The sequence below is a fragment of the Eretmochelys imbricata genome, chromosome 1, assembly GCF_965152235.1.
Source record: "Eretmochelys imbricata isolate rEreImb1 chromosome 1, rEreImb1.hap1, whole genome shotgun sequence".
Classification (NCBI taxonomy): domain Eukaryota; kingdom Metazoa; phylum Chordata; order Testudines; family Cheloniidae; genus Eretmochelys; species Eretmochelys imbricata.
Window position 1 is genome coordinate 257119068 of NC_135572.1, and position 21583 is coordinate 257140650.

Below are 21583 nucleotides of genomic sequence, written 5' to 3' on the forward strand. Positions count from 1 at the left end.
CTTTTTAGAGCCCATGTTGGAGACAGTCGAGGGGATCTCTGGTAAGCTTATTAGCAGGGGTGTAGTTTTTTTCATTTTTTAAAATGTTTTCTCTGTAGTGATTTTTACTTTAAAAATAAAATAGGCTTACATTTGAAATGCTGTGTGGTAACTTATAACTGCTGGCAATTACTGTGTTGTTAGTCTCTGAAGAGAGAGCCTATTTAAGTAGATTGTCTTTTGCTGGGAATAACACTGAAGGTAGGGAACTGGTCGGTCTTGAAATACCTGTGTCTCTCCCTTCTGACCAGGGTATCCACCAAAGATGGGCAACAAGTAGGGAGCCTGACAGTGGATACCCTTGCTGAACCACTAAGGAGAAATACAGGTGCAGTTGCCCCGAGCTATGATATAGCTCACCAGCAGAGTGGGTTGGGAAAATCAAGATAGAAAGTGCTCACAGAGCCCCGATCCCAATAGTAGCATAGGCGCTGACTCCATGGATGCTCCAGGGCTGGAGCACCCACGGAAAAAAATTAGTGGGTGCTCTGCACACACTGGCAGCCAAGCTCCCCTTACCAGCCTTCCCCCCCACTCCCCCTGTAGCACACCATGTCCCCTCTCCTCCACCCACCTCCTAGTGCTGCTCCCCGGCTGCCGCCAAACAGCTGTTTGGTGGCATGCTGGGAGGGAGGTGGAGAAGCGGGAACGTGACGTGCTCAGGGGAGAAGGCGGGCTGGAGATTTGGGGAAGAGGTTGGAATGGGGGCAGGGAGGGGACGGAGTGGGGGCAGGGCTGGGAAAGCGGGGAAAGCAGTGCCAATGAATACTAGTGATAGCTGTGTCTAAACCAGTAATCAATCAGTTTCATAATTTTAGGATCTACCACAGGACCTTGGCTGTAGCAACAGGAAAAAATATTGCGTATCAGAAAACATACTTTTTCATCTGCTATAGAGGCAGCAAGGTCTCACTGCTCAGAAGTCTTCCAGAATGCCCTGAATCTCTTTTTTTATGGAGTCTTGCCTGAGATTGGCTCTAGCTTCCTAAAAGACAGTAAAAAGAAAAGGAGGACTTGTGGCACCTTAGAGACTAACAAATTAACTCTAAGGTGCCACAAGTACTCCTTTTCTTTTTGCGGATACAGACTAACACAGCTGCTACTCTGAAACCTAAAAGACAGTGTCTTTCTACTTCTCCATAATCACAGCTTCCACTACAACACCAAAGTTGTCAATTAGTGGTAGAAGACTGAAATTTCACAGGATTTAGTCTTAAACTATAGAACTCAATGCCAAAAGAAATAAAAATTATTACTAACCTTGCCATCTTCAGAGCTAAATGCAAGACCCACCTCTATGCCAGTTTTTTGGTAAGAGTTATTTTACAGCAGCACTCTCCCACTTGAATATATTTAGTAATAACCACAAACTTGTGTTTTGTTTTCTGGCAAGGAGAGAAGAAAGTGGAGCTATTGCTTTCATTACTCTGGAGAGGCACTAGGGCACTATATCCTTGACCACCAATATAAGAACCAGGAATGTAGATATATAAGATTTAGATTTGCAAAATATTATTTCAGTGGCATTTATGTAGAGTTCCTAACAGAAGCTTGAAGCTTAGGCAGTATTAAAACTACAGTGGATGCCAGTCATTAGCAATCCAAATATTAATGACTTTCAGTTCATAGCAACATTTTGCTGGGAGCCATTGACTTTGATGTTAATGGGGTTCAAGTACTGGCAACAGCCATACTGCTTATTGAGAACTTCTTCTGGAAGAAAAGCTCTGGCCTCAGGGAGACTGGGAAATGCTGGGACATGCCTTCCCTGGCTGCAGCCCTGAAAACCTGCCCACAGCTGAGGACCTGCTGCCCTGTAAGGAAGGGCGCTGGGGGCCACAGGGCTAAATGTTATCTCTCTCGATGCCGTTTCATGGCGCCAGAGGCCTGGGCTTGGCACATCCCAATGCTTCCTTCCTTGGCTACAGCCCTGCAAACCTGCTTTTTGCTTATTGGCAACCTTCAGATTATAGCACCTTTTCGCAGGGAACTGGAGTTTTGAAAGTTTAGAAATTTCTTTTTAGAACAAGTTTCTATCAAATTTAAAGTCTCTTTGAAGACATTTTGTCCTGTGAAATTGGATTCATTACATATCTGACAAATATAAGAATTGGAGCACTTGTAGATTTCAGGACATGAAAAGATGTTTCTTTAATAGTCATAATTTTTACATAGTCATCACAATTGATGTAACTGTTGGTAGTCCTTAGGTCAAGGTTTAGTTGACGGTAGGGAGGTGAGAGGAATTGTACACCTTAATGCTGTTCTGCTATTGTGGCACTTCTCATACCACTAACCTTGTCTTTTAAAGAAAATAAATTGGAGGAGAAAAGGAGTATTTGTGGCACTGTAGAGACTAACAAATTTATTTGCGCATAAGCTTTCGTGAGCTACAGCTCGCTTCATCGGATGCATGCAGTGGAAAATACAGTGGTGAGATTATGTATACACAGAGAACATGAAACAATGGGTGTTACTATACACCCTGTAAGGAGAGTGATCAGGTAAGGTGAGCTATTACCAGCAGGAGGGGGAAAAAACCCTTTTGTAGTGATAATCAAGGTGGGCCATTTCCAGCAGTTGACAAGAACGTGTCAGCTGCTGGAAATGGCCCACCTTGATTATCATTACAAAAGGTTTTTGTTTTTGTTTTTTTCTCTCCTGCTGATAATAGCTCACCTTACCTGATCACTCTCCTTACAGTAAAAAGAAAAGGAGTACTTGTGGCGCCTTAGAGACTAACCAATTTATTTGAGCATAAGCTGTAGCTCACGAAAGCTTATGCTCAAATAAATTGGTTAGTCTCTAAGGTGCCACAAGTACTCCTTTTTTTTTTTCTTGTGAATACATACTAACATGGCTGTTACCATACACACTGTAAGGAGAGGTTTCAGAGTAACACCCATTGTTTCATGTTCTCTGTGTATATAAAATCTCCCCACTGTATTTTCCACTGCATGCATCCAATGAAGTGAGCTGTAGCTCACGAAAACTTTTGCTCAGATAAATTGGTTAGTCTCTAAGGTGCCACAACTACTCCTTTTCTTTTTGCAGATACAGACTAACACAGCTGCTTCTCTGAAATTGGAGAAGAAATACTCTTGCTTTCAGCCATACATTCTGCATTCATAATGTTGTGATAAGTTTCAGTGCAATACAAGAGTTGCAAAATCTGTAGGTTGTTTGTTAACTGAAACATTTAAAGTCTGGCATGTGGTAAAAACAATAAGCCACGTTTGCAGAGCAGCTGAAGTATTTTTAATTCTGCTCTGCAGTGCTTTCCATTTCAAGAAAGCGAATGCACTGCAGCATTGAAACTGTCCTGTAACACTTTTTCGGAGGGGGGATTGCAATCAGGTAGTCTCTTATCTTTAATATATTAATCCATTTTATATGATGTTTAAATATACCATTTAGATTTTAATAAACTAATTTGCTTGATTTATAGGTTTGCAGTTAGAGGCAGGTTTCCTCTAGAGACACGTGTGCTTGTTGGTTTAACCTATGTGAACTCCACTAGAAGCAGCAGACTGCTAGAACTAGCTAGAAGCAGTTTTTTCTGGAGGAAACCAGTTTGAAGAAGTTGTTAATTTTGCCAGCACAGGATTGATTTACTGAGGAAAGGGGTATCTTTAAAACATATTCAGGCTTATTGCGAGTAATATCTCCAGTGTTAAGTCTTTTAATAACATTTTATGTAATATTTAACAAAAATATGACGTGTCTGAGGACAACCAGTTTACTCCAACCCCATGCACATGTTTAACAATATTTGTGTCATATTAGTGGGAGTTATGTGCACATATTGAGGAGAGGAAGTTTCGTTACAAGTGAAACGTCCTTATTTTGGAGTCAGAAACAGTTAAGGGTTGGCACTGTTTTAAAATTTAAAATACCTGGGTTTTTTCTGTCCTTAAAAAAAAAATACCATGTCCATCTTTAAATCTTGCTTTCTGTACTTATAACTCTTCTTCAGTATTTCTAACTTTACTTTTTGTAATTTATCAGTTATAAAGATCTTGCATCAACTAAGAATTGTCATGCTCTGAATTTTTGTAAACTTGGAAAATCCTGTCTTGCTGTCTGTCATTTTACCACCTTTTTACAATGCTAACTAATCTGCTTAACCATAGATATACTTAGGGAAAAACAAAAGTCCCCAGTTGTTCCCAAGTACTCTTCAGGGGAAATGCCCTTTAAACTGGTAAGCTTTGTCTTGGATTATCTTCGAACTATTTAACCATTAAACCACTAGAATGTTTGTAGAACATTTCCTCTCCTCAAGCAAAAACCACTGCATATCTACAAATGGCTTACAACTGGTTTAATTACCATTTGGAACAGACTAATTTTTCAGCAAGTTTATCCTGTTTAGTGCAGTGCCAGAGCACACTTGATTTAACTGTTCAGCTGGTCTTCCCACTACTGTCACAGAGTGCCTCAGTGCCTTGCAAAATCTTTCAATATTGCTTCTGGGAACTGAGTTAGAGACTGTGGAATAGATATCCAAAGGTAATTGAAACTGAATGGTTTAAAATAGTGCTAGTGTGGATGCCAGGCAAAATTCTTAATGGCCTCGTGTGACGTTATTGACATAATCTAGGACCGTATAAAGAAAAGGAGTACTTGTGGCACCTTAGAGACTAACGAATTTATTTGATGAAGTGAGCTGTAGCTCACGAAAGCTCATGCTCAAATAAATTCGTTAGTCTCTAAGGTGCCACAAGTACTCCTTTTCTTTTTGCGAATACAGACTAACACGGCTGTTACTCTAGGACCGTATAGATCATTGTTGCAACCAAGGTCCTGTAATGACACCAAATCTTGTATAAAGGGGGTCAAATAAGGTGTGTAAGACAAGGTTATGGTTTGCTGGTTATGATTATGCTATGTATATGCATGTATCATTTTTGTATTTAAAGTTACAAGTATTGGCTCTATACTGTCTGTATTTCAAACTTGTGCTATGCTTCTGAGTGACAGGTTGGTGTCAGCTCTGCCTAGCCTGCTTGATGGCCCATTAAGGACCATCAGATATACAGCTGACCCACTGAGAGAAGGCAGACACACCTTGTGACTCAGCAAGGTATGCAGGGACATGCCTATGGACAAAACTCTGTGGCTTTTCCATGCCATGTGATGGACAGCTTGTCCTTGGGACAAAGAAAGAGAGACCACATGGCATGAGAATATAAGAAGCTGCTGCAACTCCTCCATCTTGTCTCCAATCCTGCTTCATACCTCTGGAGGGACTTAGCTCTAAACAAAGGAATGATGACCCATCCCAGCTGTGGATGTACTTCAGAGACTGGATTTGAACATGCAGTTTATTCCATCAATGCTGCAAGCCTGAACCAAGAACTTTGCCATTACTGTATGTAATTGATTCCATTTAACCAATTCTTGCTCTCATCTATATCTTTTTCCTTTCATGAATAAACCTTTAGATTTTAGATTTGAAAGGATTGGCAACAGCATGATTTGTGGGTAAGATCTCATTTGTATATTGACCTGGGTCTGGGCCTTGGTCCTTTGGGATCGAGAGAACCTTTTTTCTTTTACTGTGGCATTGGTTTTACCCCACAGGCTAACCACAAGTCACACAAGCAATTCCCTTAGACACTCCAGTTTCCCATTATCACCACCATTTTTCCCCATAATGAGTGGCACTGGTGGTGATAATGGGAAACTGGAGTGTCTAAGGGAATTGCTTGTGTGACTTGTGGTTAGCCTGTGGGGTAAAACCAAAGTCTTCTCTGTCTGTCTGGTTTGGTTTGCCTTGCCTTGCCTTGGTGTGCACAGAAACCCCAGCCTTGGGCTGTAACTGCCCTGCTTTAAGCAATTTGTCTTGAATTGGCACTTTCAGTTGGGTCTAAGCAAAGAAACTCACTAAATAAATGTTTTTAATTAAAAGGGAGCTAAAGTTGGCTAGCAGTGCCTTTATACCTTCTAGAACACAGAAGTTGGCAGCTGAAAACTGAACCCTCCTGGGAAGCTGGAAATACAGCAAAACAAAACACCAACATTATAAAAGCAGGAAGTGCAGAGTTAAGGTAAAACCTGCCAGACCTTACTCCCATGCAACCTTAACTCTGCCCCTGTGAAGATTTCAATAAGCACGGTGAATATAACAGAACTGTGGGAATATAATAGAACCGTACCCATCCCTAACAATAGCTGCTGGTTTTTGTATGCCCACCACAACTCCAAATACTCACTCCTCTTGCATTTACACTGCATTTCTGTGCAGTCAAGTGCAAAATATACTGACGGTGGAATATAACAGCTGTCTGTACAGATTTAACAGTTGAAAAATTTTCCTTCTGACACTGCAAGAGCATTGTGCGTTGCAGTATCAACAAGAAGTTTGAGGCTGGTATTAACATGCTGAGTTGAATGCACAACCTTCTGGCCCAGAGGCAAATGTGTCCTAATGATCTTCACTGATAACTAGTATTTCACAATGTGATTGTAGATATCTGGCTTTCTCATGTTCTTGATTGTTGGCAGTGCAACATGATGCAGCTGCAGGCACTAGAGAACAGAGAATGACTTGTTCAAAATGCCAGACAGCAACTTAGCTTACCTATTATAGGTCAGTACCTTTTAGTGGAGTGGGCACTTACCCTGAGGAAAGTTTTCAAATGTTTCTTTGCCCATGAAAGCTTCCTTTAATGTACAGTTTGATCCACTCACCATCTCAAAGCCCTTTACAGAAGTGATAGTTTTCAGAGTAGCAGCTGTGTTAGTTTGTATCTGCAAAAAGAAAGGAGTACTTGTGGCACCTTAGAGACTAACAAATTTATTTGAGCATAAACTTTTGTGAGCTACAGCTCACTTCATTGGATGCATTCAGTAGAAAATACAGTGGGGAGATTTTATATACACAGAGAACATGAAACAATGGGTGTTACCATACACACTGTAAGGAGAGTGATCAGGTAAGGTGAGCTATTACCAGCGGGGGGGGGGGGGGGGGGGGGAACCCTTTTTGTAGTGATAATCAAGGTGGGCCATTTCCAGCAGTTAAAAGAATGTGTGAGGAACTGTGTGTGTGTGTGTGTGTGTTGGGGGGAGGAGGGGATAAACATGGGGAAATAGTTTTACTTTGTGTAATGACATATCCACTCCCAGTCTTTATTCAAGCCTAATGTAATAGTGTCCAGTTTGCAAATTAATGCCAATTCAGCAGTCTCTCGTTGGAGTCTGTGTTTGAATTTTTTTTTGTTGAAGAATTGCCACTTTGAGGTCTGTAATCGAGTGACCAGAGAGATTGAAGTGTTCTCCGACTGGTTTTTGAATGTTATAATTCTTGACGTCTGATTTGTATCCATTTATTCTTTTATGTAGAGACTGTCCAGGTTGGCCAGTGTACATGGCAGAGGGGCATTGCTGGCACATGATGGCATATATCAGATTGGTGGATGTGTAGGTGAACGAGCCTCTGATAGTCTGGCAGATAGTCTTAGGGATGAGTTGTGTATTAGATCTTACTTGTGGAATTTAAGGACTGTTGTGACATCAGTTTGACTTTTTACCCCCTTCATATTCAGTGTGGCTGAAATTTTGACCAATGTACTGTAACTTTCCTTCAGTTCTACTCATGGGGTTTCCCATGAAAGTCAGTAGGTGTTTTCTGAGTGATTGAAATGCAGAGTTAGAGCCCTGTGCATTGAAGTTGTAAGAAGCTTTGCTGTCACAACAGCAACAAATGTAATTTCCACCTCTCCCATAGTTTTAATAATTTAGGGAAGACTGTGTTGGTAAGGGAAATAAAAGCAAATAATGAAATAAATTAAACACTTAGTACCATACTATCTGTATTTGGGTTCTCCAGGACTTACCCAATGGGGACATATGCTAATGTAGTTAGTTATTGCATAAACACAAGTTGATATAGTCCCCACATTGAAAAGAATACCGTAACTTCAGGGAAAACACAGGCAGTGAGGGTGACCAAACTCAAAACAAGATAATACAGTTACATAGGTATTGTAGAAATTGATGTTTCCAAATCTTAAATTAAAATCAGCGTGCCCTCGCTACTGCACAACCTAATTATCATTGACTGGCAGACTTGTAGGCATCATAGAAGTGTGTCTTGAAGAAGGAATTAAGGGAGGAGAGATTAATTCAAGGATATCATTACATGCTTACAGGACAACTGTAGAAGGAAGTGAGGAGATGTTTTGTGGGAGACATATAATGAGCAATAAAGGCTGGCTTCACAAGAGTGACTGACTAAATCCTTCTCCTTTTTCGAGAACATTCTTGATTCATTAGACTCTTATTTTAGAGAGGGTTTTCACTGTTCCTCATCTTAAATGGGTATATATAGCTTCTCCTCTTCAAAGTGCTTTGTCAGTACACAGTGACGAATATTGTCTGTTTCTGCCCCATGTATTTAGACCATTACTTCTACTTATTCTCTAACTGTAAAATATGGTAAACATTCACTTCAGCAATTTTAAACTCAGAAGCCTAAATCGGTGTTTCCAAATATGTATTGTGAACTAATGAAAATTCTGTTTTCCAAAATAGAAAAATTTATGGATTGTCGAAAACCAGTGTGCAAAAAACAGGCAATGCAATACAAACTTTAAATATAAATTAACAGATTAGGACTTCAAAATTGGAAGAGCAGCAAACACCCATTTCAGTGCACAAATGTGGCCTGTTGTGGTGACATATACACCGTCCAACAAGAATCACAGTTCGTGTGTGAAGCTGTAGTCTTCCTTGCTGTCCTCTGGCATGAAGTGGTAAGGGTAAGGAGGCAGCCCATGATGCCACGTGTTTATGTTGAGGGGCTAGAGAGCTGCTACCTTGGAGTTCTTTATGCTGTCTGCCTTGTTGGCCCTCCGGGCCCTTTGTTCAGTGTCTAACACAGCACTGGCTTGCAGGATTTCCCTGAACGTGTGCTCCCTAGTCCTCTTCTTTTTCGCCTCATCAGGGTCAGGTATTCTGCGGCTGATTAAAAACAGTTGTATCATTGGATTTACAGTCACATCAGAAAGGGAATGATAAGGCAAAACTCCCTTGTCTTATTCCCATAACTTTTAATAAGACATGCTTATTAACACTTCAGCTTTGGAGAGCCTCTACACAGCATCACTCTCCAGTCCCAGCCATGGTGAGTATGGCTTTGCTTGCATGATGCACTAAAATTTCAGTCTCTGTGGTAATATTGACACTATTTTCCGCAGGCAATGGAAAGCCCAGCTGCCTACTAGCATCCTGAAGCTGCCTGGCCAATATGCTACTATCCTGTTTACTGCAGTGGTGCCACTTGAGCTCATCACATAGTGGCATGGGAAAATGTCCTACCACAGAGGAAGAAATAAAACAGCCATCCCTAAAAACTTTCAGGAGAGTATTGAGTCTTGCCATGAAAGTTTCCTCGAGATGTTCTGCATGGTGCCCCCTCCCAACCCACCCTTCCCCTTCACTTATCCCAAGAGGGGAACGAAAAGCAGATGCCTACTCTACCTCTGTTGTACTTTTTTTTTTTAAAATATACAATAATTATTGTATATTAAATGGGGAGTTAGTACCTGTGTCTTTTGGTGGTGGGCCAGTCACCATCTTTAAATTTTAAACATTGGACAATGCACACAACAAGGGAGAGTTTCTAGGCATGCTTGCCAAGGTGGGCAATCACCAAAAGCAACACTTATATTGGCCAGAGACAAATTTGAGTGTAGACGTGCACAAAGAGCTTATAAGTTGTCTTGAGTCAGCAGCTGAACTTTGTAGCGTAGACCAGACCTGTGTTTCAGCACTGTTTGCATTAAGCTCTAGAGCTTATCAGACTTCTTGAAAACAGAGTTCCTGATTTATATCCAGAATGATGGTAACAGATATCTACTGCAGTTTTGACCAGGGTGTAGAAAGTGTGTGTGTAAAGATCCTTCTACGTGCTGTTCCACAGTGAATGAGTTGTTACCCTGCAGCTATAAAGTGTTGGCTATTTAGCTCAAGGTGTAGCATCTCACTTTCAGTTCTAGAGTTCCCTAGGTCAGTCCCTGCCTGGTCTGTCAGCCAAGAGAAGAGCTATAACATGTATGTCTAGTGATGCAGCACAACTGTCTTTGAGATATGTAAGCTGTACATCTTTCCTCTTAGCTAAAGATTTTGGGACTGAAATAAGAACTTAACGTATCTACGATCGTATACATAGAAGTAAATGTATTTTGTCAAAGTCAACTTTAAATGTGATAAGGTGGAGACAAGATGCAGTGCACAAGTCTGAATTCTCTATAATCTGTGTTAAATGAATGTCCAGATCACAAAGTCACTCTGAGAAAATCAATGGGCTTGTATCAGAAAAGGCCTAATTCTCGTATAGCAGGGAGGTTAGTAATACATATTAAGATACATTGGCAAAATTTTATGGGGAGGCTTGTGTAAAAGGTGAGTTCAGAACACTAACAATGTGAAACATAGTTGATTATATAGTAATATATATTTTAACTTTCTACTTCTACATCTTCTTGTTAGTTTAAAAGATTTAACTGTGAACTGGTGTATCAGGTGTCAGTTACCAGGTTAACTGCCCCTCTGATCCCTCCTGTTTTCAGCACACCTTCTCTTAAAGCATAACCAAAGCAATTAAGAGAAAATAGATCTTAACAAAACTTCATAGAATCATGGAATATCAGGGTTGGAAGGGACGTCAGTAGGTCATCTAGTCCAACCCCCTGTTTAACACAGGACCAATCGCCAATTTTTGCCCCAGATCCATAAATGGCCCCCTCTAGGATTGAACTCTCAACCCTGGGTTTAGCAGGCCAATGCTCAAACCACTGAGCTGTCCCTCTGCCCCAAACCAGTATTCATGCCTGCATTCCTCTAAGGCTTACTGTTCCCTGGATCTGGGGAAGGGTCTAACGCAGTCTACACCACAGAGGCTCTCTGTGGGCATGTCTACACTGGCGGGGTTACAGTGCTGCTCAGAGAGTGCTGAAGGGAAACTGCTGTTGTATGTTCACACTGTCCGTTGCCTCCGCAATAGCATGTTCACACTTGCGTCACTTGCAGTGGTATTCGGAGCAGTGCACTCTGGGGAGCTATCCCACAGAGCATTTCTTCCTTTTCTGCCACTAAGAGTTGTGGGAAGACACATAGGCACCAACTTCTCATGGTGCCGGTGGGTGCTCGCCACCCCCGCCCCCCCCCATTCCAACCCCTTCCCCCAAAGTCCCTGCCCCTATTGGACCTCTCTCCAAATCCCCACCCTGGCCCCACCTCCTCCCCTGAGTGCACCGTGTTCCTCCTCTTCCCTCCCCCCCCCCCACCACTTTGCGGGGACAATCGCTGGGAGGGAGGGGGGAAAAGCGGGTGCTCGCAGACGAGGCAGAGCAGAGGTGAGCTCTGGCAGGGGGCGGGGCGGGGAGCTGCCAGTGCGTCGGCACCTATGTGAAGATGGAGGGGATCACAGGGCATCCTGGATCTTATCCCAATGCCCCGTGATGCATTGCTTTGCATCCCTGCAATTCCTGTGCTTCTGTCCATATTTGGTGCCATCTTTCAACCATTTGTGTACTGCACGCCATGCCTCTTCAGGCTGCAGGAATGGATCCTGAACTGTTAATCAGTATGCTGCTCACTCTGACCAACACATCATGAGTGGCAGTGGAGTTATTCCTTAAACTACAAAGGCAAGAGGAGTGCGACATTGATCTTTCCACACTACCATCTATGACACAAGAGTCCTTGTGACATTTATGGAGGTGCTGCCCACAGTGGAACACCGCTCTTGGGCTCGGGAAACAAGCACTGAGTGGTGGTATCACATCGTGATGCACATCTGGAGTGACAAGCATTGGCTGCAGAACTTTTGGATGAGGAAAACCACATTCAAGGGATGAGCTCGCCCCAGCCCTGCACTTCCGTTGGAGAAGCATGTGGCGAGAGAGAGAGGGAGCTGCCTTGCCATTGGAGAAGTGCGTGGCGATTGCACTGTGGAAGCCGGCTACTCCAGATTGCTACTGATCGGTCGCTAACCAGTTTGGAGTGGGAAAGTTCACAGTTGGACTTGTGTTGACGGAAGTGTGCAGGGCCATTAATCGCATCCTGCTCTGAAAGACAGTGACTCTGGGCAACATGCGTGACATTGCAGATGGCTTTGCACATATGGGGTTTCCTAACTGCAGAGGGGCGATAGATGGCACACATATTCCAATTCTGACACCAGACCACCTACCCACTGAGTACATTAATCTCAAGGGGTATTTCTCAATGTTCTCCAGGCACTTGTGGATCACTGTGGGCATTTCACAGGCATTAATGCAGACTGGTCTGGAAAGGTGCATGACCCACACATCTTTTGGAACACTGGCCTGTTCAGGAAGCTGCAAGCAGGGACTTTCTTCCTGGACCAGAAGATCACCATAGGGGAAGTCAAAATGCCCATTGTGATCCTCGGAGACCCTGCCTACCCCTTAATGCCGTGGCTTATGAAGCCATACATGGGGCAACTTGACAACAGCAAGGAGCGGTTCAACAACAGGCTGAGCAAATGCAGAATGACTGAGTATGGTTTTGGCCGTTTAAAAGCCCACTGACGCTGCCTATATGGGAAGCTGGACCTGGCCGATGACAATATTCCTATGTTTATAGCTGCGTGCTGTACGCTCTATAATATTTGTGAAAGCTTCACTGCGGGCTGGACCTCAGAGGCTCAGCGCCTGGAGGCTGAGTTTGAACAGCCAGAGCCCAGGGCTATTTATTAGAAAGGCACGGTGCGGGGCCATAAGGATCTGGGATGCCTTGAGACAGCAATTTGAAGCTGAAAGCCACTAATATCTGTTGCTATGCTTGGAAGTGCTTGTAATGCTAGGAGGGGATTGTGATTGGTGCAATGTGAACGTTTAACATAATTGTCTGTCGCTTTGCAGGGCTCTGTTTGCTTTCAATTCATAGAATAAAGATTACTTTCAAACCAACACAATTCTTTTATTAAAAAACAACAACCAGAGGAGAGAGTCAAACAAAAAAAAAAATCTGCAGTGAGGGGGATGGGGGAAGGGAAGATCCCAAGAGGAGGTGGGGATGGCTAAAGATTTGTGTATGTCCAGGGATCATAGCCAACCTTCTTCTTTGATGTACAATGCAGCAGGTACTGTACTTCAGCAGGGCCAAACTGCAGAGGGATGTGTGTTGAGTGCAATGGGTTGTGGGAGTCCACAGTGTTGGACTGTGACGAGGGAGGAGTGAAATGCCGCGGGTATAGACTGGAGCTGGGAGATTGATAAGAGTGTGGTGGTGGTGTCTGGGGGGAGAATGGGAAAGAGTTTTGCAACAGTGGACGCAGGGGAGGGTGGGCGCAGAGCTGCTCTGTTTGAAGAGCGAGTATCACCTGGAGTGTGTCCACTTAGCACTCCATAACATTTAAGAACTACTCCGTGTCTTCTTTCTGGTGTGCTGCGTTCTCCTTTCGGTCCCTCTTCTCGCTGTCTCCGTCACTCCTTCGATTCCTGTTTCTCAGCAATGGAGTGCATCATAACATCATGCAGAAAGTCCTCCTTAGTTCTTCTTAGCCGCTTTCTAATTCTGCGCAGCCATTCAGCTGCCGATAACAAAGAGGGAGGCTCAGCTCCCCAGGTCATCTCTGTGAAATTTAAATGCAACATTTTACAGAGGCAGTATTGTTTGCAACACACAGAACACTGATTCAGTGATTTAAAACACAGCCAGTACTTACACACCTGTCACTAACTGGCTGACCCCAGGCAAGCACACATGAGCCACAAGACCCCCAAAATGGTGAGTAGTTGCAGGGGCATGGTAAATCACTCATCCCAGACTCAGATGTATGCTGGGCACGTGGCTCTTGGGGAGAGCCAGCTCTGTAGGTGGGGCCTGATGATCATTTCTGTCTCCACACTTTCCACAGGATGTGATCATTATGGAAGATATCTTGCTGCTAAGGGTGAGCAGTCAGTCAAGGGAGGGTCTTCTCCAAGACTGCAGCTTCTGCCCTGGCCCCTATGCGGCTTGCCCCCCCCTCGCCCCCCAAGGTGATGGCACAGTGGTGTGGGAAAGTTACCGTTAATGGGGCAAGAAACAAAGCAGCTCTGCCAAAGAACCTGTGGCAGCGGGTTTCCCAGTATCTCCATGAAAGTTTCCTGGAGATCTGAGGCAGATTCCCATGAAGTGAGGGAGTCAATCAACAGCCTGTTCAGCTGCTCAGACTAGGCATGCAGTGGGAGACAAGCCTGCTTTCTGCAACCCTCTCGCCCCGAACAGCTCACTTCAAGTCCACATACCAGGGGCCTTCTCTCCTGTTTGCTCTTCACCAGCCGCTGTGACTGGCAAGCCTCCTCTGGTGTAGAAAAGAGCTGCTGGCTGCATGCATCTCTGGCCTTCGAGTCATCCTTTTGCTTCTGGGTCCCCACCCCCATCCACATTCTTGTCCAAGATTTCCTCCTCCTGGCTCGGTCCACTTTCAACTGGAACGTGACCTACCGAAGTATCCACAGTGATCTTCGCAGTGGAGGTGGGGTCGCCGTTGAGTATCGCATCCAGTTCTTTGCAGAACTGGTAGCTCCTGGGCACAGCACCGGAGCGGCGGTTTGCCTCCCACGCCTTGTGGTAGGCGTTCCGCAGCTCCTTCACTTTGGCCCTGCATTGCAGTGTGTCCCAGTCATGGCCCCTTTCTGTTATGCATCGGGAAATCTGTCCATAGGTATCATAATTCCTATGGCTGGAGCGCAGCTGGGACTGGACAGCCTCCTCTCTCCAAATGCTGATGAGGTCCAGCAGCTTGGCATTGCTCCAAGCGGGGGATCGCCTGGTGCGTGGAGCAGGCATGGCCACCTGGAAAGGTGCGCTGAGACCACGGCACACATCACCGAGCAAACAGGAAGGGGACTTTCAAAATTCCAAAGGAATTTACAGGATGGGGAGGATGATTGGTCACTTGAGGGCAGGGCAGTAGAGTTCAAACTGATGACTAGAGAGGCGAGAACAGGCATTGTGGGACACCTCCCGGAGGCCAATCACAGCGCTCTGTTCAACTACGGTGTCTACGCTGGCACCGCAGCACTGTAGGCCCAGCACAGGAAGCTGTACGCCTCTCGGCAGGGTGGGTTTTTTACAGCCCTGCAACTCCACAGTTTCTGTGCACTGAGTGGCTTGGCAGCATGTACACCTCGGGAGTTACAGCACAGAAAGTTGCTTTACTGCACAGAAACTTGCCAGTGTAGACAGGGCCTTTGTTAACCTGTCCCTTTGACAATTGACAGCTCTCTAACTGTTTATAGCCCTTTGATCTGTGAGTTTCCAGACTGGTAAAATGTCTCTCTCGCTTTGGGCTGTAGCCTGGAAGTACGCCATTGTCTGGCAATTGTCCTGGGGGGTTTGTTTATAGCTATTATTGTGTTGTCCTGCTTGCTTTTCCTGAAGCCCCCTATTAATTAGAATAGGAAAGTCTTATAACCAATATACAGTAACTTCTCATTGATCAGACGGTATATTGTATTCAGAAAATTATTACATCTCAATATTCTTAGATTATTACACAACAATTCCATGTCCATCACATCACTGTTGCAGTTACGTACCTCTAGTCCCGCTGAACGTATCTGGTACCTTACAAACTGACTTTTCAGCCATTGTGCAACAAACTGCTCATGGGAAGACATGAACCTTTGAGTAGCAAAGGGGTGAAATAAGTACAAGATTCATGACAAAACTGATTTTTGAAACTAAAGTGTCTGAATCCTACTAGGAGCTGAGATACTCAGTGATTTTCAGGCAGAGACCCAGAGTCTGTGGGTTGGCAGTGGATAAGAATTGGCATCTTATCCCTTGGGCTCTAGAAATACTAACTGAAAGTTTTCAGAAAAGTATATCTCTAGAACAGTTATTTTTGAAGTTTTTTTGATCAATTGATAAGCTTACAAATCTTAAGATTTCTTGCCAGTTGAACTTGCTCTTTATTTTTCTCTCCAGTTGGTGTTATCCGCTGTCCAATTTGCAGCCAGGAATGTGCAGAGAGACACATCATAGATAACTTTTTTGTGAAGGACACCACAGAGGTTCCCAGCAGTACAGTGGAAAAGTCAAATCAGGTGAGTACATTAAAATGTAACCCACCTCAGCATCCTTTGGGTGCCTAGGTATATCTTAAGCTACTAGCTGTGTGGCCTTTATTGCTTATTTTGTATTGGGGTCGGGGGAGAGAGGAAGGTAGAAAGAGCATTCAAATAGCCATACTTTGTATTTTATGACTGCCATCGAAAATCAGGTAGTGTGTTGGGAGTGGTGGTGATGGTAACTTCTGTTTTAAAAAAATAATGGTTTTAAATATCTGAGGTGAAGTAAGTGCATGGCTACAACGATAATGAGAGAAATAAAATATGTATTATCTTGCTACAGTGAAACTTCCTGAACCCAAGACAAAACACTTCCCATGGAGGACTCTAAATGGGAGAATTCCTAGAACAAGAGACCAGAATGACTTAGAATAATAGAATCAGAGAAATGTAGGGCTGGAATGGACCTTTAGAGATTATCAAGCCCAGCCGCCTCTGCTGAGGCAGAACCAACTATAGACATCCCTGACAGCTGTTTGGAGGTATTTACGAACAGATAGTGATGGGGATTTCACAACCTCTTGCAAGCCTATTCCAGAATTTGACTACCCTTATAGTTAAAAAGCTTTTCCTAACATCTAACCTAAATGTCCCTTGCTGCAGACTAAGCTGATTACTTCTCGTTCTGCCTTTCGTGTAAAACTCAATTTAGTTTGGTCAGGACTGGGAAAATAGAACCTAATTAGTGTCATGTTTTGCTAATATTAAACAGCTGGGTTCATTAGACAAGAAGTTCTCAAATGTTGTAGTTGAGATCATATCTTACTTGTGTGTCTATGGTCCACTGCCTTCTCCATTCACAAGTGCATAACGATTTTTAATGTACTTTTAGTTTCTTTTCATGCATTTTAGCAACCAGATATAAGAAGAGGTAGCACCAAGTAAATAGCCAGTGACGCATATGGCCAAAGTTTAGGAACCTCTGGCATTAGAATTTGCCATCCTTCATTCTGGGCCATGCCAAGATAAAAGTCCATGTGCTTTATAAATGGACTTTGTTAGACTTTAGGAAATGATTTTAACTCCTTTAACCTCTTTCTACATAGATGCTTTCTTTATAATGGCAGCAAGAAGACTACTTTTGCAATGCTGCAGTCATTTAAAGTCAAGACCATAATTGCAGAGATACTTTTGTATGCTATTCTCTTTTAAAATAAAGATTATTTTGAAAGTGCCTTTTTTAATCCCTTCATTTTGTATAAGGAGTGCATCATAAGTCTTGATCTATTTTGTATTCTGGCAGTCTTTAGGGCTTATTTAATTATACCATGCAATCTTTTTTGTTTCAAAGTTTCTAGTGGTGGGGGTGGAAATATACCTTGTAAGTCTCCTTCCCCTACCCCAAGATAGGTGCGGATATTTAAACTTATGGCCATCTGAAGCTTTTGTTAGCTGTCTTCAGATGCTCAGCCAGCTTGGGACCTGGACCTCTACGTTATGATGATATCAAATTTTCTGAACCTGGACTGGAAAGTGAGATTTGATTAAAGCTCTCCAGAAGCTTGGACAACATCTGTCTACCTTTTTGTGTAGGAATAATTTTTTTTTTAAATGTGGAGTATTTTTGATCATGCTTATTTTGCATGTCACCCACTGAGTCACCAAAGCAACCTATGATCTTTAATTATGCAGTGATTAATCACTGCTTGATTTGGAAAAGTGATCATCTTATCTTTAGTCAGTTAGCTTTTCTAGTGAGTTTGTCCATTAGGAGGAGTAGCAAGAAGTTATGTAGTTCCAGAGGTGTCATAAAGAGTTTGATACCATTCAGAGGTATTCCCAAATTTTCTTAAACTTATGAGAGTCCATATTGCTGTCTTGTTCCAATATATGTAACAATCACTGGGGGTTATAATGGATCACAAATTGAACGAGTCATCAATGTGATGCAATTGCAAAAAGGGCTAATATTTTGGGTTGTATTAGGAGTATCATATGGAAGACATGGGAGACAATTGTCCGACTCTGCTTGGCACTGGTAAGGCCTCAACTGGAGTATTGCAGAAAAAGGCGTTTTAGGTTAGAAATGAGAAGGAACTTTCCAACTATAAGGGAGTTAAGTTCTGGGATAGTCTTCGGAGGAAGGTTGTAGAATCCCAGTCATTGGAGGTTTTTAAAGACAGGTTGGACAAACACCTGCCAGGGACGGTCTGGGTTTATTTTGTCCTGTGTCAGCACAGGGGTGTGGATTAGATGACATCTGAACGCCTCTTCCAACCCTACATTTGTTTGATTCTATAAGCTTCCCAGAACCTTAGTTCAGAGAGCTATGACCGAACTAGTTGAGGTAATCTTATTGACAAGATCAAGGGTTTTTTATTTGTATTTGCCTTTCAGCTTTCTATCACTAGTATCTCGGGCATTGAGGCCTTTTTGACTGGGGTGCGGATCACAAAATTTGTATAGCAGGACTTCATTCGTCATTCTCAAGGTCTTAAGTCTCTAAAAATTATGGAGTTCCTTCAGGAGTCATGGCTTAGCATATGAGCATTTCTGAAACTCAATAATACTGTGCACCCTCGTGGATTAGAAAACAGATCATATACAGTGTCCTACAAGGTACAACTGCAACCCCATCTGGCCTTCCTGCCAAAGGTGGTGGTCTCCTTCCATGTCAACCAGGATATCTTTCTCCTGGTATTCTGCCCTAAGCCGCACAAGACCGCTGAGGAGAAGCGGCTGCGTGCCTTGGATGTTTGGCGTCCCTTGGTGTTTTACCTCAAGCGTACCAAACCCTTCTGCAGGTCGACCCAGCTCTTCATTGCGACAGCGGATAGGATGAAGGGCCCTCCAGTGTCCTCTTGGAGGATCTCTAATCAGATTACCTCCTGTATCTGGACCTGCTACGAGCTAGCACAGGTCCAACTGCTGCCTATTGTGAAGGCCCACTCGATGGGAGCTGAAGCGTCCTCTGTGGCCTTCCTGGCGCATGTCCCTGTCCAGGACATTTGCAGGGCTGTGACATGGTCTTCGGTGCACATGTTCACAGCACACTACACCATCACACAGCAAGCTAGAAATGACGCTGGGTTCGGCAGAGCATGGTTGCAATCTGCACACCCGTGAATTCCTGTTCACCTCCGATGGTACTGCTTGGGAATCCCCTAACATGGAATGGACATGAGCAAGCACTTGAAGAAAAGACAGTTACCTTTTCCATAACTGCTGTTCTGTGAGATGTGTTGCTCATGTCCATTCCATGATCCACCCCCCTTCCCCACTGTTGGAGTTTCTGGCAAGAAGGAACTGAGGGTGGGGAGAGCCGAAAGCACACCTTATACAGTGTCATGTGTGCACCATAAAGTCATAGAATCATAGAATCTCAGGGCTGGAAGGGACCTCAGGAGGTCATCTAGTCCAACCCCCTGCTCAAAGCAGGACCAATCCCCAATTAAATCATCCCAGCCAGGGCTTTGTCAAGCCTGACCTTAAAAACTTCTAAGGAAGGAGATTCTACCACCTCCCTAGGTAACCCATTCCAGTGTTTCACCACCCTCCTAGTGAAAAAGTTTTTCCTAATATCCAACCTAAACCTCCCCCACTGCAACTTGAGACCATTACTCCTTGTCCTGTCATCTTCTACCACTGAGAATAGTCTAGAACCATCCTCTTTGGAACCACCTCTCAGGTAGTTGAAAGCAGCTATCAAATCCCCCCTCATTCTTCTGCAGACTAAACAATCCCAGTTCCCTCAGCCTCTCCTCATAAGTCATGTGTTCCAGACCCCTAATCATTTTTGTTGCCCTTCGCTGGACTCTCTCCAATTTCTCCACATCTTTCTTGTAGTGTGGGGCCCAAAACTGGACACAGTACTCCAGATGAGGCTTCACCAATGTCGAATAGAGGGGAACGATCACGTCCCTCGATCTGCTGGCTATGCCCCTACTTATACAGCCCAAAATGCCATTGGCCTTCTTGGCAACAAGGGCACACTGTTGACTCATATCTAGCTTCTCGCCCACTGTAACCGCTAGGTCCTTTTCTGCAGAACTGCTGCCTAGCCATTCGGTCCCTAGTCTGTAGTGGTGCATGGGATTCTTCCGTCCTAAGTGCAGGACTCTGCACTTGTCCTTGTTGAACCTCATCAGATTTCTTTTGGCCCAATCCTCCCAATTTGTCTAGGTCCCTCTGTATCCTATTCCTACCTGCCACCATATCTACCACTCCTCCTAGTTTAGTATCATCCGCAAATTTGCTGAGAGTGCAATCCACACCATCCTCCAGATCATTTATGAAGATATTGAACAAAACCGGCCCCAGGACCGACTCTTGGGGCACTCCACTTGATACCGGCTGCCAACTAGACATGGAGCCATTGATCACTACCCGTTGAGCCCGACAATCTAGCCAACTTTCTACCCACCTTATAGTGCATTCATCCATCCCATACTACTTTAACTTGCTGGCAAGAATACTGTGGGAGACCATATCAAAAGCTTTGCTAAAGTCAAGAAACAAAACATCCACTGCTTTCACTTCATCCACATAACCAGTAATCTCATCATAGAAAGCAATTAGATTAGTCAGGCATGACCTTCCCTTGGTGAATCCATGCTGACCGTTCCTGATCACTTTCCTCTTGTGTAAGTGCTTCAGGATTGATTCCTTGAGGACCTGCTCCATGATTTTTCCAGGGACTGAGGTGAGGCTGACTGCCCTGTAGTTCCCAGGATCCTCCTCCTTCCCTTTTTTAAAGATTGGCACTACATTAGCCTTTTTCCAGTCATCCGGGACTTCCCCCGTTCGCCACGAGTTTTCCAAGATAATGGCCAATGGCTCTGCAATCACAGCCGCCAGTTCCTTTAGCACTCTCGGATGCAACGCATCCGGCCCCATGGACTTGTGCACGTCCAGCTTTTCTAAATAGTCCCTAACCACTTCTTTCTCCACAGAGGGCTGGCCACCTACTCCCCATGCTGTGTTGCCTAGCGCAGCAGTCTGGGAGCTGACCTTGTTCGTGAAGACAGAGGCAAAAAAAGCATTGAGTACATTAGCTTTTTCCACATCCTCTGTCACTAGGTTGCCTCCCTCATTCAGTAAAGGGCCCACACTTTCCTTGGCTTTCTTCTTGTTGCCAACATACCTGAAGAAACCCTTCTTGTTACTCTTAACATCTCTTGCTAGCTGCAGCTCCAGGTGTGATTTGGCCCTCCTGATTTCATTCCTACATGCCCGAGCAATATTTTTATACTCGGGCACTCCAGAGGGTGCCAGAGCTGGTACCCTATGGATACCGAGGGGAAAAACTTCCGGCACCGGTGCATGTGGCGAGCACACACACCTAACATGGAATGGACATGAGCAACGCATCTCGAACACCAGTTACGGAAAAGGTAACTTTCTTTTCACCCTCCTTTGTGTTCGAAAGAAACTGCATCACAGGGTGGATAAAAATGAGGTTTTTATGATTTAAATTGGATATATATTTTTTAAATTTCAGTCAA

At 43.9% G+C, this 21583-nt stretch overlaps 1 protein-coding gene across 2 annotated transcripts in view; it reads left to right on the plus strand.

Moving 5' to 3' along the window:
• The window catches only part of TRIM24 (tripartite motif containing 24), a 139470-nt gene that overhangs the window by 44283 nt on the left and 73604 nt on the right, over nucleotides 1-21583 (plus strand). For both annotated transcript variants that reach the window (XR_013347313.1, XM_077828263.1), the window contains exon 2: nucleotides 15997-16115. Coding sequence is in view for 1 of the 2 variants with exons in the window: in XM_077828263.1 (XP_077684389.1) it covers nucleotides 15997-16115 (119 nt within the window). In the remaining variant the exon portion in view is untranslated. The remainder of the gene's footprint in view (nucleotides 1-15996; nucleotides 16116-21583) is intronic.